This window comes from Biomphalaria glabrata, chromosome 1 (assembly GCF_947242115.1).
Source record: "Biomphalaria glabrata chromosome 1, xgBioGlab47.1, whole genome shotgun sequence".
NCBI lineage: Eukaryota > Metazoa > Mollusca > Gastropoda > Planorbidae > Biomphalaria > Biomphalaria glabrata.
In genome coordinates, this window is record NC_074711.1 from 34943955 (window position 1) to 34962304 (window position 18350).

The window sequence follows — 18350 nt, forward strand, 5'->3', positions numbered from 1 at the left end:
AACATGTTTTTTCACTGTTCTTCACTCAGGCACTCATAGCTGGCAAATTATACAGTGCAATGGCTCATGAAGCTGAACAAGATGGTTTGGAAATAGAACAGACATTTAGAGTGCATTCAGAGTAAGTTAAGTTTGGTGTTGCTACTTCCTTTAGACACATTCCAAATAAGTTTCATATCCTAGTTGAAAGCCAACTGCAAGCAGAGAAAGCTTTTTGTTTCTATTTTCTAAAGAAACTACAAACTACATTTGAATTTAGTTTTTCTTAAGTTTTTCATTAATTTACATTCAGAGTTATTTCTTTAGTTGATGTTGGATTTGCAATAAGTCTAAAACACTATATTATCCTTTATCAGTGAATTTTTAAATTTGGCCTTGGAGTTGCTGAATCACTGTTACAAAATAGATGATGACTACACCCAGCAACTTCTTACTTATGAACTTAAAAACTTCAGTGACCAGACCTGCCTTGGATTAGCTGTACTGGCCAATCATAGACAGTTTATTGCACACACATGTTGTCAGATGCTACTGAATGATCTGTGGATTGGTGGACTACGCATGAGAAAGTATTCCACTATTAAAGTAAGTTCTTTTATTTTTTACACATTTGTATTAAAAAGAAAAAAAAAATAAGCATGCTGTTTGGAGACATGAATAGGCACAATTGAGAATGTTCAAACTTCATTTATATTGATATATTCATACTTAAAAAATCCTTTAAGTGCTTCTTTTCTGCAAATAACACTGATATATACAACTGATCTTTTGTTGCCTTTTATCCATCTTAATTTACCTAAAGTTTTTGAGCATAGCTTGTTAGTAAAATGCTTGTTTTGTATATAAAAGATCCTTTAGTGTGTCTACTGATAACAAGTCCTTACTAACATTCGTTGTTTGGATGTAAAATATTAGGAACAAGTCAAATTTAGTCCCTTTTGCTGGTTACCCATTATTGGCTACCCTATTGGCAGATTATGATGGTAATTTGTTTTATGTTGTAAAACATGATTTTTTTCTTCTGATTGTTAATCCTGAAAAAAAAATTATATCAACAGGTCATTCTGGGAATCATCTTTCCACCATTTTTATTTGCTCTGGATTTTAAATCAAAAGAAGAACTTCAGCTGATGCCACAGACTGTGGAGGAACATTTGGATGAATTAGAAGATGCTTCAAGTGCTGACAACATTTCAATGTGTTCTCTCAGTGAAGACCAAGTGAGTTGGATAAACTAAAATTTATTTAATAACCTTTCTATTCAATTAAACTTTTGTACCTACTGCCTCAGGTTATCTAAATATTTTAAAACTTTATCTTTGGAACAGGATCCCAGTTTTGAGGAGGACAGAGCTGAGCCCATTGGTCAAGTCAACCTGCTGGCTATTTCTAAAGAGAACTGTAATGTTGAGAGCATTGTTGGAGGCAGCAATGCCACTGTTGAACATTTTGTCTCACCAATAGCCTATGGTAAAAAGAAGAGCCCTTTGAGGATGGGAAAAAAGGCCTATGAGTTCTATAATGCTCCTATAACCAAATTTTGGGTACATTTTGTAAGTATTTTTTAAAATAATTTTTCTATTAAGATGTCAATTTAAGCAGTTAAAGTAGATTTCTCGAAATAATAAAAAATTTGTTTGAAATTACTTTTATTCTACCTATTATATTTCATCCTTAGCTTGGCTATTTGTTCTTTTTGAGTGTCTTCTTGTATGTCATCCTGGATCGGTTAAAAGAAGTACCGACATGGGCTGAGATCTATATCATAGCATTTATATTTACAACAGCAGGAGAAAAAATAAGACAGGTTGGTAAGAAGTCTGTAATAAAAATACACTGTTCTAAGATGAAATATTTATATCTTAAAAGTAAAATATTAAACATTTCAAAATAAAAATGATAGTATTGGTATAATTTTGGTTCCATTTAGAAACAATTGTTTTTATTTTTCACCTTCTTTCTTTGAATATACTTTTTTTCTAGTTGAAATAAGAATTCTGTTTTTATCAAATAAATTGGAAACTATTTACTTTCTTTGCTCACTAAATATTAGTTCACTAGAGAGATTTTTTACTCCTAAACAGTTACCTTTTTTTTTTATTTGTGACTTCTTCTTCTTCTTCATCGTTCTCATTGTTATGTTGGAGTGTTCATATGACTAGACCAATACATGAGATGAACTGCGCAGTGGTTTCCAAATCAGGGAGCTCTCCATATAGTTTTCTTTCTATTGGGGTGATTTGGGGCCAATGTCTTATCCGGGCCTCTTGGTAGAGAGAGCAGTTTTGGAGGACGTGGTCGGCATTTTCTGGTGATACTCCACATGGGCAGATTTCACTGGTTCCAATTTTGAGCTTCCGGAACATGTGTTGTCGCATTCTGTTGTGTCCGGTCCTGAGTCGAAAGATTAGACGCTGGTCTTGTCGGGATAGCTTATAGTAAGCATCATCTTTCTTGTGATTTGGATGGGAGCTCGTCCATTTCTCATTTATTTTATCTACAATTAATTTCTTCATTTCTTCTGGATAGAGAGCAGAGTTTACTTGTGAGTTTGTTCTCCCACTCTTGGCGAGTGTATTTGTGACTAATTAAATAGATTATTCTGTAACATTATAAAATTCTATTTATATATATTATCTTTGGTATTAAGTTTGTCGCAATAATTCTCTTTCTTTCAGATTGTTGCCTCTGAACCAGTGACTCTGCAAATGAAACTCAATGTTTACATTTCCAAAGTATGGAATATTCTGGACACATTGGGAATCGCCTTATTTCTTGTGGGATTTGTTTTACGTTTTATACCATCAACCTTGAAGGATGCGCAAATGATTTACTGTGTTGACAGCATTTTCTGGAATATCAGAATGCTGGAGATTTATTCTGTTAACAAATATTTGGGTCCTTTTGTGAAAATTATGGGCAAATTGGTGAGATGTTTAGTATTTGTTTACAGTTATTATCTTTACTTCTTAACATTTAGCTTTGCTTAATGTCTCTACTAGCCAGATATGTTAACATGGGTTTTGTTTGTCACTTTACAGCTAAGAGATATGTGTTACTTTTTGACTATAGTCTTCATAGCTGTAACATGTTATGGGATCGTGAGACAAACTGTTCTTTATCAAAACAAAGAAGTTTCTTGGCCACTGCGATTACGAAATGTTTGGTTCTATCCATACTGGAATATATACGGAGAATTATTTGCTGAGGAAATAGATCGTAAGTACTGAAAATAAAATTATTTTCACATGAGTGTTTTCTATTCAACAATTGTTGCTTTTTTTTCATGGTTTATATTTTTTAAAATTATTTTTGTGCAGCTTGTGATCTTGAATCTAACAGAGATTCTCAAGGCAACTGCACTGTGTATGCTTCTTGGCTAGCTCCTGTGTGTATGTGTATATTTATGTTAGTGGCCAACATTTTGATGGTCAACTTATTGATAGCGAGATTCAAGTAAGTATCTCCATCTTTATCATCAGAAATTGCATTTCTACGTTACTCATTTTATAGCACTAATTAAGTTGCTCCAATAATTAGACACTTCATACATACCCTAATCTTCATAAAAAGAAGATTCCGTATTGGTGTTAACTTAGCTTAAATTCTAGTAAAAAAATAATTTTTGGCTGATTCAGGCAACTTGTTTCAAGCTCTAATGGCTCTAGGATAGAAAGAGTACTTACAGGAATTAGTCCTAGCATATTTAATAAAACACTTTGAATCCTAATTCTTCAAATAAAACTTGAATTTTTATTTTATCAAAATTGTAGTACATTCAATACACATTTAGAATCACATTTCTTGTGGCATTTGTTGAAATTTTTAGGCCCTAATGTTTGTAAACTATTCATTAGGTCTACTTTGTAAGCCTTAAAAAAAAGTTCAGTAGGTAATTGGCACCCATAGCCAGATTTAATTATTACTAATTACCAGATACTATTTAAAAGAGAACACTATTTAACATGCGGTTGTATTTAATTACCAATGTTAAATACAGAAATTACCATACATATTTAATCACAATAATTAAGAATTGATATCATATTAAACAATTAAATATTTACCTAAAAATTGGCATAATAAAAAAAATATGTCTGCACCTTATGACCAAGCAAAGGTTTCTAACAAATATACAAGCCTTCATGATTCTATTTTTTTTTCTTCATTCCTATTATCAATATTAGAGCATTCAGATATTCAATTCTAACTATGATTAGAACTGCAGTGATTTCCAAATAAGGCATCTCTCGCTATATTTTTTTTTTCAACCTTCTCATTTTCTGCATTGCACCCTTATGGGTTTTGAGCTTCTATGACCATCTAAAAAGAAAGATGATATTTATAGATTGGTTTCCCTATGGTTTTTAACTTCTTGGAGGGCAAAGCATACCAACAAGGGGTCTGTTCAGAAGAGCATAATTTTTAGGTTTCAGTGAAATTAACTTAAACTGTAAAATTAAATAATGCTAAAATCAGTCATAAACTAATTTTGTGGTTCTTTTGTCTTGTCTGGATATGTTTTTGAATTTCCCTCAAGCCCCGCACAGGTAGAGTAACATTCATGTTGTGGACATTAAAACATTGGAAACACACTTATAATACACCATAATTATGCTTTAGTTTTGATGTATGAAACCACAGCCTAAGCACTAGTTCAAACACCTTATGTTTATCAGTCAGTATTTAAAATTTCTTAAGCATACTGTTATTAAACTTTTTCCATTACCTGGAAGAGCATCGTTTAACCCATAACTGAGCATCTACTCTTCTGCCAAACAATGTGCTAAAAATAACTTGTAATTAGGTCAAACACAGCTTTTGTTTCACTTCCATGTCCTCTCTGCTGCTCTATTAACCATAAAAAAAGTAGTGAAATATTGAGAATTTGTTGAGAGATTGAAGTTTACCCTTCCTCCCCCCATTAATGATAATTTTATTTTACACCAAGCAAAAGAGATGATTAACCTATTACATAAATTTGGTACAGTCAGTTATCTAAGTTAAAAATACAATCAAATATGGAACTCTGTAGAAGCTGGAAAGTTTGTATTAAAGTGTATAGTAAATTACCATCAGCCTCGTTGTGATCAAAATAAATGTAATACGTAATTTTCATCGTGTGAATGTGAACTTTTATTTCTAAAATTAAGTATATAAACATATGCAAAATGAGTAAAACCTTTTTAAAGAAGATTTTCAAAGTTTGTGTTTTTAAATTGCTGTATGAGATGTAAATTATCACACACAAAGTCTGTTAAATGAAGGTCAGTTTTCATTGATTTTGGTGAATGTTTGTATGTAATGTCTTGTGTTATTATAACTGATCAGTAAGGGGACATATACATAAAACTCAATTTTATAGTTATTTAAAGTTTCTCTTTTAAAATTTGAGTTTTGAAAAGTTAACATAAAACATAATAAATTTCTATTCTCTTTTACTATTGGAATTTTTGGAAGAGATTTAAAAAAAAAATAATTTATTTTTAGTTTTCACTATATTACTTATTTGATTTCTATTTCATTACTTCATCTGCTTAATTTATAAGCTAGTTTAATGAAATTTGAAAAAAAAAATGTAAGAGTGTTCTTGAACATAATACTGTTTTTTTTTTCAGTGCCACATTTATTCATAACAATGCCAACTCTAAGGAGATCTGGATGTTCCAAAGATACAGTCTAGTCCTCCAGTATGAAATGAGACCCATACTTCCTCCTCCTTTTATTTTAGTCACTCACATTTACTTAGCCTTCAAATACATTAGACACAGGTGCAAAGGAAAGAGAACCTACTATGACAATGGATTAAGTAAGCTTTTGATTCTTTTGGAAGTTAGATTAATGTTAAACATTTGATTCGTATTTCAATAGAGCTCATTTTGTGTTTTTTTTTTTTTTAGAATTGTTTTTGTCTTATGAGGACACTGAGAAACTACATGACTTTGAAGAAGAATGTTTAGAAGACCTGCACAGAGAAAAAGATTTAAGGCATCAAAGTTCAGCCGAAGAACGTTTGAAATGTATTGTAGACAGGTAATAGTGATGGTTGAGATTTTTTTGTGGTCAAAATATTCTTTTAATTGGAATTCAGTTTAAAATAAAGTAACAATCTTTGCTTCTTTTAGAGTTGAGAACATGTCCCTGAGACTTGATGATATTAACATGAAGGAAAATCATCTTCAACTTACACTTGGAGTCTTGGAGCATCATATGAGTCGATTTGACGATTTAGAAAGACGTTTATCCGAAACTATTACTCTTATGGATGTTTTGACAGGAAGAACTGGATCTAACAGTGCTGAGTCATTGGAAGTTTGTAAAAGTCTTAATACTATAAAAATGCTACCACTAGAATTTAAAATTGATTTCATGATTCTAATATAGAAGTCTAAAACATTAGCAAGTTACTAATAGTCTGACTTTTAGAATGGGAGGTAGTTAGGCATGGTTCACATAGAAGTCTGTGAAAAATTCAAATTGCAAATAATTTCTTTTCTGACAATATACATTTCTTTTTTGACTACTTTATCAGTTAATGTGGCTGCTTTTTTTGTGCTAATTAAAATTATTGAAAGTAAAACTGACATTGAATCTGTGTGCTGTGAAAGACCTAACAAATTATTCTTAATAAAATACTAAAATACATTCTTTTACATTTCAGAAAATAGACATACAATTAGCTACAAGACCATTAGGTCCTAGCTTTAGAAAGAGTCTGAAATCAAGGCAACAATATTTCCACAGTCAGCATCAAGAGTGAGTATTATTAAACACAGGCTAGTAATGAAATAAAACTAACTTGTAGTTGTTCAGATTAAGCAAGACGTAAGTGAGGACTGACCAGTTAGGCTAGTGATGAAATAAAACTAACTTGTAGTTGTTCAGATTAAGCAAGACGTAAGTGAGGACTGACCAGTTAGGCTAGTGATGAAATAAAACTAACTTGTAGTTGTTCAGATTAAGCAAGACGTAAGTGAGGACTGACCAGTTAGGCTAGTGATGAAATAAAACTAACTTGTAGTTGTTCACACTCAGTAAAACTTAAAGGAGGACTGACCTTTTTCTTTTTCAGAAGTTTGTTAAAAAGTGGAAGTGAGTTAGCTGTTGACAAAAATGAAATGGACAACTTTATTGGAGAGGATAATCAGTCCTTCGCTAAAGATATTTCCCAACAACAAACTATTGGAGATGTCAAATTTTTTATAAGTCAGAACAATTTGAACCTCTCAACAAATATTGAAGGCTCAGCAGACACAAACATTAATGAAGGGGAGAATAACCACTTGGTCAATGAAAGCACTCCAAAAAAGAATTCTTTGTTACAGTTGAGTGACTTAAACATTTCCACTGTCAGCCTTGAAGACAAACATCAGAACCAAGTCCATCCTTCTTCACAACCTTCAAGCCAAGAGCTGGAAAGTCACTTGAGAGAGCAAATCCAGGCTGAGTCATTTTATGTGGACTCTCCAGACATTAATAAATCTATTACTTCATCCTCCTCCAAGAACCGCTCTTTAAGAGGAAGAAATAGTATGACAGGCCAGCCATTGACTGTGAGCACCAATATGTCCCCAGCAGTATTTATTCCATGCACCTTACCACAGTCTTCAGCTTGTTTCACTGCCCCCATCCAAGAGAAAAGTCCGCCCTGCGTAATGTGGAGCCTGTTAACGCCAACTATTGGAGAGTATACTAGTATCACAGACACCATTGACACTTCTTGCTATATAGACTGCTCACCACCTTGTTCCCCTGTAGCCAAATCATCTATCATGTTTTCCTTTGGAGAAAGTTTTCATGAGTTAGAAGGTAAACCGAAAGACATATCTTCTGCTGATTATAAGCAGATGGAGCTAAAGAAGGCTGAAGAAATTGAGCATCAAGGAATGGAAACCATCATACGTCGCAGGCTTCGCCAAATATCCCAGGTAATCATTATTATCTCAAATCTCTATTACACCTAGACATTCATTGCATTAAGCAAGGTAATTCTTATTACAAATTTAGAAATGTGTAATTACAAATTTTTTGTCTGCTTAAATTAATTATTTTTTTTTCAAAGAATATGATTATACATTTATCTATTCATCTTAGGATGAACGAGGCAGTATTAGTGATATAGCCAAAGTGGTAGTTGCTGAGTTATCTGCAGGTGGTTTAAAACAAACTTCACAAGAAGATAGTGGGTCTGAAATCACGTCAATAATAACGCAGGACGACTTTGAATCAAATGAGGCTTTAGACCTCCAAGAACTTGCAGATACTGTGACAGTTACTAGTGTGCCACTAGCTGCTCATGATGACCTTCAGTTAGAGGAGTCAGAGAGTTAAACATTGCATTTTTTAAAATTGAGTACTCATCAGCTGTATGTAATTATCTGAACTAAAATTTCTTTTCAACTTGTAAATAACCTTTTTTTTTACACTAAAAAGAAATGTAATTTTTAAAAAAATTTAATTTATATGCCATGCTATGTTTTTTATTGAATAAAATTGTATGTATATTTTTAAAGTAGACATATATTGTTTTTTGTAGAAGAAGAAATGTCTATTTCTATGAATTGGGATTTAGTGTTATAAAAGTTTTAAAAAATTTTGTATAATTAATTAAAGATTGATATATATATTATCATTAATATTTATTCATCTCTTATAGGTTTTAAACATCTGTTTGTTTATAATTACCAATGTTTTGATTTATTGGACATTTGTTGTTCACCTTTTGCTCAGTTATATATAGTGTTCAGCCATCATGAGGACTTCTGTTACCTACACTGGTAATATATATATTATTTGATGTCACTTGATAACAAAATGGGATCTCAAAACAAAAATGTGCTAAATAGAGAAGAGTTGATGTTTGAAAGTCACCTTGATGACAAGTACTCATGCACACCAATAGACCATAGTAAATAAGTTTCATTGATTTTCAATTTTTTCTTTTTTTTTTTTAGAAGTTTGAAAGCTTAAAAAAGCAATGCTGCTGTTGTTCATCCCATTCAGTTCAAGACACTTCTGACTGATTAGTTTGATCTACAAGTCATTTTAGGCTGAATAAATGTATTATTACATATCATCCAAGTAAAGGTGTCTGAAAAAGACTAAACCAGATCTCTATGTTCAGTTGTTGCTTTTTTTTAATAATGATAAATCTTTTTTTGTGTCTGAAGTAGTGATGTTCCCTTACCCTTTTCTATCTAGTGGCCCTGACAATTGTCACAGGCTGCATCAGAAAAAAAAATTGTCTAGTCCAATGGCTTTTGAATCTGTGTATTCATGTTTTTGAGGGATGTGTCAAGGACCAGATATGGTCACCCAGCCATAGTTTAGACATCACTGTCTTCAAGTGATTAGTCCCTCTTTAGTTACCCATGAGCTCCTGTATTCATTAGGGTTGATCACACCTTATAATCTATAATACTGCAAGATATTTAGTAAATACCTAGCCAATATATATTAAAAAGATTGCTTAATTATAATTTAAGTTGTGTTTTTTAAAAAAAAACTTTTTTTTTTCTTAGATGAAAAAGTTGTTAGATTAATTTTAAAAAAGGCTATATGAGAAAAAATGTTTATTTTAAAAGTGTTAGATTTAAATACTTTTTTGGCCAGTGTCAAAACATCTAGTTCACTTCATTCAGTGTGTCCTGTAGAACTATAACGTTGATTTAGGGGAATAGAAAATAAATTGAACCCATCACAGTTAACTGGAAAACATGACATATAGTTCCTTTGCTTTACTCTTTATATACTTGTTGCAGGCACTTTTAAAGTAGCTTTTTACATGTCAAATTTTTTATATTTCAAAGAAAATAAGTATATAGGGGTGAAAGCTGTAAGACATGTTTAGTTTCAGTTTATATCAAATTGTACTATGTCAATACTGAATGTAGCCCTACTAGTCTCAACACACTCCAGTTTTTGTTTGTTCAATGCTGTTTACATTCATTGATATTTACATTATATTAATATACATCGTTCTATTGTGGTACCATTAGAAAGAAGTTTCATTGATTTAGACACTTTGGATCATTTTGTTTCAGTTACATTTAGTGAGGAAGTTGGGTGAGGCAAGGAAGATTAGAGTAGCAGGTCCTAGTTGAAGGTAGTTCCTGTTGAATTTTTCTTTTTTTTTAGAAATCTGAGAGGGGAAAGGGAAACTACTCAAATAAAAAACAAAAATTATATATTGTTGAATGACTGTCATAAATAAGAATCATATTTTTGTTTGTATTTGTTTTCCAAGCAGATAATCCAGAAACATGTTTACTTTCTCCCTCTCCTAATTTCACTTTTAAATTTTCATAACTTCAAAAAGCTCTAGAACAAAACATATCTTTTGAACAAAAAATATTAGTTATTGTTATTGTAGTGACCTCCCATAAGAGACTGACTTAGAACATGACTAATAGTGACTTCATAATATACTTGAGAATATAGATAGCTTAGAGAGTATGGGTAGAACCTTCACATAGCAAACATCTCATTAGTGACAGAGACTAGACTTTTCCCATTCTGTATTAAAGTTAGTCATTTTACCTTCAATCTTGTATACCAGTATGTCTTTGTTGCTGTTTTGAAGTGTACCAAACTGATAATGTTGCATAGAAATACAATTGCACATTGTAACATGCATCTTCTGATAATTCAACATGCTCAACAGTGGCAAGACATATTACAATTTCCATCAACTTGAGTTGTATTGGAGAAAAAGAATAAGAAAAAATCTTAAATTTGAATAATTCTTGCAGTAGTTTCTGAGAACACTGACTAAAAGAGACCTAGTTTACATTTTCTAAGTTATTTCTAACAATTATTTAGTCTACACAAGTAAATACAATGCATTTTTTAAATTAAATCAAAATGAAAATTATGTTTGCTTTTGACTTGATGATGTTGTGTAGATTTGTGTACCATCACATTTAGTAAAATTGTATTTTACTTTATGGCATTTAACTTATATTTTTAATTGTATATAAATTTGATATACTATGTACAATTTTTATGTTGTAGATAAAAAGCAGTGATAGTACAGAACAAATGATTGTTCATGTTATTAAGCCAAGAAAAAACAAGTCAACCAAAACGTTTTATTAGTAGAGAAAATTCTCGTTTTTGCTTGAGTATATTTGTATTGGCAGCATGTGCATTTCCATCAAAGTAGAATAGTTATTTATTGTCATGAAGTAGTAAGCCAGATCTGATTATAATTTAAGGGTAATATAGATTTTTATTTCTGGTGCATAGCTAGCTAGAGATAGATCTGTTCAATATTTAAAGGTAATATACATTTGTCTTAGAATGTTGTTGGTTTTTTTTCCTCAGGGAATCTCATCAAAAATCTTTTTTTTCTTGATCTTTCAAATTGTTTGTTTGTCTTTGTTGTACATTATCACCTAATATTTTAACTTTTGTCTTTCCAACAATCTTTTGTTGCAGTTCTTTGCTGTAGCTTTTGTATTTTATTCAAGCTTTTTAACAAATTATGAAGTCCATTTTTTTTTGCATCTATTTGTACACTTCCAATGTTAATAGCTCAATGTATTAGAATTGTTTATTGAGATAAATATCAAATTGAAATGTCTACCCATACTTTTTTGTTTTGAAGACAAAACTTTCCAATGAATTGTTGAATGTTATCTTTGGCCATTAAATTTCTCTGTATTGGAGAGTGAACAACATTGCTATTGATGTCCATATAGACATTTAGCCAGTTCTGATTTGTGTTACTTTTAGAGTGGATTCCATTGGTCCAAACAATAAAAGAGAGAACACACTTTGTTTTCCTACTATACTTCTTCTAGTTCAGCTCATTGCAGTGTAGAAAATATAGGCCACTTTACTCAAATGTACATACAATTTCGAAAACGGCTCTTTTTTTTTTATTTCACTTCAAGAAATATGTATTTCAATAAGAAAAAATTGCCAGCTTTTTGTCCACACCGGGAAAAGTCGAGGTCGCCATTTAAAACGTATGTATCGTTAATACTTATATATCGTTAATACTTGTATATCGTTAATACTTATATATCGTTAATACTTGTATATCGTTAATACTTGTATATCGTAAAATTAACTTAACATTTCTCATAGGCCGTTTTATCAATGGAATTGTTCCAATTGACGTCAAAAAAGGAAACAAATATTTTGCTTACGTCACAGGGTCACAGGGCTTCATTCGCTAGACTAAAACGTCTTTGTAATTATTAGAAAGTGTTAATGAATAATTAGGATTAAATAAACCCATGCGCACCATCTTATGTAGGCTCTAAAGCTTTTTCACCAACAGTAAAAGCATGAGTAAAAGCCACCTCTCCTCGCGTGTAAGCCATTGCTTAAACAGGCACAACACAATTCTTTGGTTTACAAACAGAACTCGTTTTTTTGTTGTTTTTTTTTACTTTTTAATTACAAATCAATTGACCTAGATGTTTTTACCACGGCCAATTAGGAGAGAACAAAAAAAAAAAATGTAATTCTCGTATTTATTTCCAAGAATGAAAATAAAATAGCGCTTGAAATGTTAGATTTTGGAAGATCATATTTATTTTTAGACAAAAGGAAAGTACATTTAAAAAAAAAGCATCAAAAAATTGCACAGTGCGACAATGGAATAAAATAAACATAAATAAAAAACACACAATTCAAATACTTCAGAACTTTTACAATTAGTGTGTACTTCATCAACAACATTTGGGGATAAGCTTAAAACCTCTGAGTCAGATTTGGCCTCATCCATGGCAAGCATAACCATTGTCAGCCGGTGGTCGATTAAGATTTTTTTTTTTCGCCGTCTGCGTCTGTTCTCGGCAGCGGATTTTCTTTTGGTCTCAAATGTGTATCCCACGGCCTTTGTGGGTGACCTCCAGCTGTCTCGTTCTGAGGCTGCATGCAACCAGGTGCTCTCTTCTTTGCAGCATATGACATGTACACAAATACCTAGACGAAGGATTTACAAAGGACAGCAGGATCAGGGGCGAAAAGCTAACAAAGAGTGAAAAGCTTCAAATATCTCAAAGCTAGAGGAAACCAGACCAGAATTACTTGCAAGAATTGCACATTCTAGAGCAGCACTTGCAAAGTTCAATGCTATAAGTAAAGGCATATAAATATCTAGGCGTTATCATCAACAACAAGCTTTCATGGGAAGACCACCTTGGAACTCTGACAAAGAAAACAGCCCAGCGACTCTTTTTTTCTATACAAACTCAACAGTTTTAAATTAAACAAGAAGATCCTTGAGACATTTTACGGCGCGACTGTACAAAATCTGCTAACATACGGAATAAGTTGTTGGCAAGGCAACGCCTCATCTAAACTGTTGCAACGTCTAGAAAACATCATTAAAAAAGCATCAAAAATTACACTCACAACATTACCACATTTAAAGGAACTTTTTTAACAAACGTGCCTAAGAAAAATCGAAAAAATTTTGGAAGACAACGGCCACCCGCTCCATCAGAACTACGCCAGGTCGTCGCGGAGTGGGCGACTGCTGTCAATCAAAACAAGAACGGAGCGGTACAAAAACTCGTTCGTACCCCACTCGGTCAGACTCTATCACCGCCACTCATTGATCAGGGAACATGAAATGCACCAAGATACCTGTGTGTAGTCGCTGAATGAACTCTTTATGTTGTCTGTTGTATTTATGTGTATTTTTCTGTTGTGTTGTCTTTAAATGAGAAAGGAGTCCTTATAATCACAACAAATTTCCGTAAGGATCAATAAAGCAGTCTTAGTCTTAGTCTTAGCCGTGGAATTAGATGTCATAGAAGGATTTTAGGCATCACATACAAACGTGGAAATCCAAAACAGAATCTCAATGGCGATTGGGCGTTATGATGGCCCTCCGACCACTGTCAAAAAACGCGATGCTGTGTGGTCATATAGTGAGATCGTCTACACGGAACAGTGCCCGTGAAAAGGGGAGGCAAGACAGAGAAGCGATGGGAGAACAACATCAATGAAAGGACGGGCCTATCTATGGGAGAAACTCGAATCCTGACAAAAGACAGAGGGAGAAGAGACACCGCCGACAGATCACGTGTTGTGCCCCAACGGTCCAACAGACTAAAGAATTGGTGAAAATAATTTTGCGAAACTTGAACGATATATTCACGTTATCGATATAGTAAACTGATCAATCTAATCGGCCTCTCAGTCGCAGTTTAGAGAGCTTAGAAAAATTAACATATCCTATAATGCAGAGTGATATTTTGTTCTGATAGTACATTGTTATGCTATAAATTCAAACTAAAAACAAAAAATACATTTCGCGAACGCATATTGCAAAACTATGGATGGCTGCCTAGTGGTAGGTGTAGTATGTGCTGGGGATAGGCCAATGGTCTTGATGGTCCCGGGTTCAAACTCTGCCCGTCGCAATCCCCCGCCCTCCTGGGAGGGGGGCGATTTGGGCTAGGATGTAGTAACCTTCAATTCTGGGGGAACATCCGACCATGATCTTGATATGCTTCCCTAGAGGTGTGCGAAACGCACAGGATGACCTTCATCAGTTTTCTCTTTTTTTTTTTAGTCAAAGTTACTATAAATTAAATAAATCATTTTCATGTGCACTGAAAATTGCATCGATTGTTTGTTTTCTAACATTGTTTTCTTTTGTTTTTCGACACTATTAAAACACACACACACATTAGGCCTATAATGTTAGTGACATAACAATGATAACACAACAAACTTCAATCTCAAATCTATTGGACAAAAATAACTCTAGTACTTTACATACAAATACGTTTGAACACAAAGCATAACTATGTATCATTCTATTTAGAGACACAATAAAATGAACATTCATAATGGGGCTGAAAACGTGTTCCACAACGTAGGCTACAGCTTCGAAATAGAGAAACTCGATGATGTCAAATCACTGGTAAGACTCCTTGAAATAATGAATCGAAAGAAAAATTATAAACATTTATCATTTTGTGAGTTAGTCTTTTTAATTTAAAAACTTTTATTTTATGTTACCGGTACCTGTTTTTAAAATAGTTTATCAGAGCGCAACAGAAGCTTCCTGAAAATTAAGGATGGCTTTCTTGTATTTAAAAAAATATTTTAACAGCTCAATAAACCTTTTTTTTTTCCTTTACAATGTTCTCCACAACCTGTTGCCACACCTAGACTACCTGAGTTATCAATGCTTCCAAAAAAAGGTAACAAGGCCCACTTGTCCAACTAGCCTAATAACAAGCTGGATCTAGATTTTGCTCTTAAAAGAATTCACTGAAATTGACGGCTAGTGATGTCCGCTGGCTAACTTCAACTGCCAATGTTGTCTCCATGCCCTCAGTCATGTGACGTAGTTAATGGCCTAGTCCAGGTTGGAAACAAGAAAGTTACTTGTGCGTGAAGGTCATGAATATAATGTGACATTTTGCGCTACTGACCACCCAGAAACCCCAAAACGTTTTCAAGCTTCAAGGTCACTGGTTTATTGTCATCCTTTTAACCATCCCTTGCGAAAACCGCTTTCTGACCAGGGGAAAGCTACTAATTGTTGCCGCTGGCTATGTTGTCAGCCTTTAGCTTTTATTTTCTGTTGACCCCTGATCCGAGACATCTTAACTGTAACATTTCAATTTCTGAAACAAGGTCATACATTTATTTTGCCATTTGAAAGTTCTGACCTCAAAGTCTTGTGAGAAACACATTTTCTACTGTCTAACGCAATAAGATCACAAGTTTTTGTGCATACAGTTAGATCACAAGTTTGTGTGTATCCAGTAAGATCACCAGTGTCAGAACTTAAGATTTAATTTAATAATTCAGTTGTCTAGATATTAAAAGTAATGTAATATTAATTACAATGTGCGTGTGTGTTATAATTAATTTATAATTTATTATTACTTTTAGTCCCAAGGTTCAGCCCATCTTATTGTTTTCAAACCCAAAGGAAAATCGAAAAAATCTTGGAAGACAACGGCCACCCTCTCCATCAGAACTATGTCAGGTCGTCGCGAAGTGGGCGACTACTGTCAATCAAAACAAGAACAGAGCGATACAAAAACTCGTTCGTACCTCACTCGGTCAGACTATATCAACGCCACTCGTTGATCAGGAAACATGAATAGGACCAAGATGCTTGTGTGTAGTCGCTGAATGAACTTTCTATGTAGTGTCTGTTGTATGTATGTGTATGTTTCTGTTGTATTGTCTTTATATGAGAAAAGAGTTATTGTAATCACTACAAATTTCCATAAGGATCAATAAAGCAGTCTTAGTCTTAGTTTTTTTTAACCGCTAGAACTAAATCTAGAATTTACGTTCTTACTTTTAGCAAGAAGTGGAAGGCTTATTAGGCCTACTTTAGGGTGATCGAAGATTAGCACATTTCTCATTTCCTATGGACTGATTATGATAGGGTAAGTATAATAATGAACAGAAGTCTTTGGGAAAGTACACGTTCCCACTCCTTTCGTTTTTTTTTTTATGCTCCGACTCTCTTTGTTGTTACATTAGATTTAGGAAGAAAAAGTGGGCGACTGCTGTCAATCAAAACAAGAACGGAGCGGTACAAAAACTCGTTTGTACCTCACTCGGTCAGACTCTATCACCGCCACTCATTGATCAGGAACATGTAATGCACCAAGATACCTGTGTGTAGTCGCTGAATGAACTCTTCATGTTGTCTGTTGTATTTATGTGTATTTTTCTGTTGTGTTGTCTTTATATGAGAAAAGAGTCCTTGTAATCACAACACATTTCCGTAAGGATCAATAAAGCAGTCTTAGTCTTAGTTTTCAGTTGTGACCAAAAATTTACAAATGATCAGGACTTCCTACTTTTGCCACCACTTTTCTTTTAAACTCATCTACCTCATTTATTTCTCGAAATTAAATAATTCGCATTTTGCCTTAACAGAAATAGAGAATTACTCCTTTATAAAAATAATCCCCACATATGGTCGAGGCGCCCGGAGCTTCAGTGTCTCGCGGCGTCCCCCCCCCCCCAAACTCCCATTAGTGTACCAAATTCATATATGATGCATCCTCCGTTTGGGACCCCTCAACTCAAGAAAACATTAAGAAACTGGAACAGACACAAAATAGAGCAGTGAGATTCATAACAAACGAATATTCACATTTGACTAGAGTAACACCTTTAGTAAAATCACTAAATTTAGAAAGCCTTCAGGACAGAAGGCTCAAAAGTAAAGTAGCAATCATACATAAAACACTGAACCATAATCTTCAAATACAAAAACAAAATTTAATAAAATACTCTGAAAGACACAAAGATAAAGGCACATTCCTCGTCCCATATGCTAGGACAAATTTGTACAAATACTCCTTCTTCCCTAGTGCTATTAGAGCATGGAATGGGTTGCCTGAGCTAGCCAGGAAAACCAGTGACTTGGCAGAATTTAAGTCATTGGTTAATATGCATGACTAAATGCATGACGCGTAGGATGTAATCATCTTCTTTTTTGAAGTAACGTCTGTATTATATAAGATAAGATAAGATGATTAAAAACATGTTATTTTGATTTGAGTAGAACATTTTCAATACAAGTAGGTCTGCTCTTTTGTATATGATTAATTTCTGCAGACGCCTCTCGCGAAAACGGTACGAAAGGATGATATAATGTTTTAATAATTTAATGTGTAAATTTTATTAATCATAAGTAAAGATATCATTGAATTAATCAATATTCAAATATAAATGTAATGGGGGCCTAACTACATATCAAATACACAAGATGTAGACTTTCAAGCTCACATAACAGGTTGAGAAACACTGATATAGATATATTGAATTAATGGTCTACAATACGTAGTGTTTCCTAAAGTGGAGTACGAGTACCCCATAGGTACGGGAAGAGTTTGCTGTTTAAATATGCTCGACTTTTTCACAAATATGTAAAGACATGGGAATCTCAGCTGATTTTCCATACCAATGTTCGTTGGCTATCTAGAGGAAACATTTTAACTCAATTATTTGAACTTCTACAAGAGTTTGAATGTTTTCTTAATGATAGATTTGAGTTGAGAAATTGTTTGCATTAGCCTACTGAAACTGGTTTTGCAAACTAACAGTCTTAGCAGATACATTCTCCGTTTCAAATTACCTCAACGTATCGTTACAAGACAAAGAATTTTCATTGTTTCACGTTCAAGATAAAGTATACGCTTCCATCGCAAAAGTAAATTTATGGCAAAAGAGAGTTGGTAATGGCGAAGTAGACTCGTTTCCCTCTCTTCATAAGTCTATAACAACAAGTTCGGCGACTAAAACTGATGCTGATACTCTGAGATTCTTAACGCAACATTTGGAGAATTTGCGAATGGACTTGAAAAACGATTTCCATGATTTAAACAAAAATATTG

General features: G+C 33.3%; 1 protein-coding gene across 1 annotated transcript in view; it reads left to right on the plus strand.

The window, feature by feature from the left end:
- Positions 1–11777, plus strand: part of LOC106068549 (transient receptor potential cation channel subfamily M member 1-like) — a 47776-nt gene extending 35999 nt beyond the window's left edge. The window contains exons 18-31 of the mRNA XM_013227956.2: positions 30–121; positions 357–585; positions 1059–1220; positions 1329–1553; positions 1679–1807; positions 2679–2927; positions 3042–3219; positions 3321–3456; positions 5619–5809; positions 5901–6033; positions 6126–6312; positions 6662–6756; positions 7073–7928; positions 8095–11777. Coding sequence (XP_013083410.2) covers positions 30–121; positions 357–585; positions 1059–1220; positions 1329–1553; positions 1679–1807; positions 2679–2927; positions 3042–3219; positions 3321–3456; positions 5619–5809; positions 5901–6033; positions 6126–6312; positions 6662–6756; positions 7073–7928; positions 8095–8331 — 3099 coding nt within the window. The 3' untranslated portion in view covers positions 8332–11777. The remainder of the gene's footprint in view (positions 1–29; positions 122–356; positions 586–1058; positions 1221–1328; positions 1554–1678; positions 1808–2678; positions 2928–3041; positions 3220–3320; positions 3457–5618; positions 5810–5900; positions 6034–6125; positions 6313–6661; positions 6757–7072; positions 7929–8094) is intronic.
- The last annotated feature ends 6573 nt before the right edge of the window (positions 11778–18350 follow it).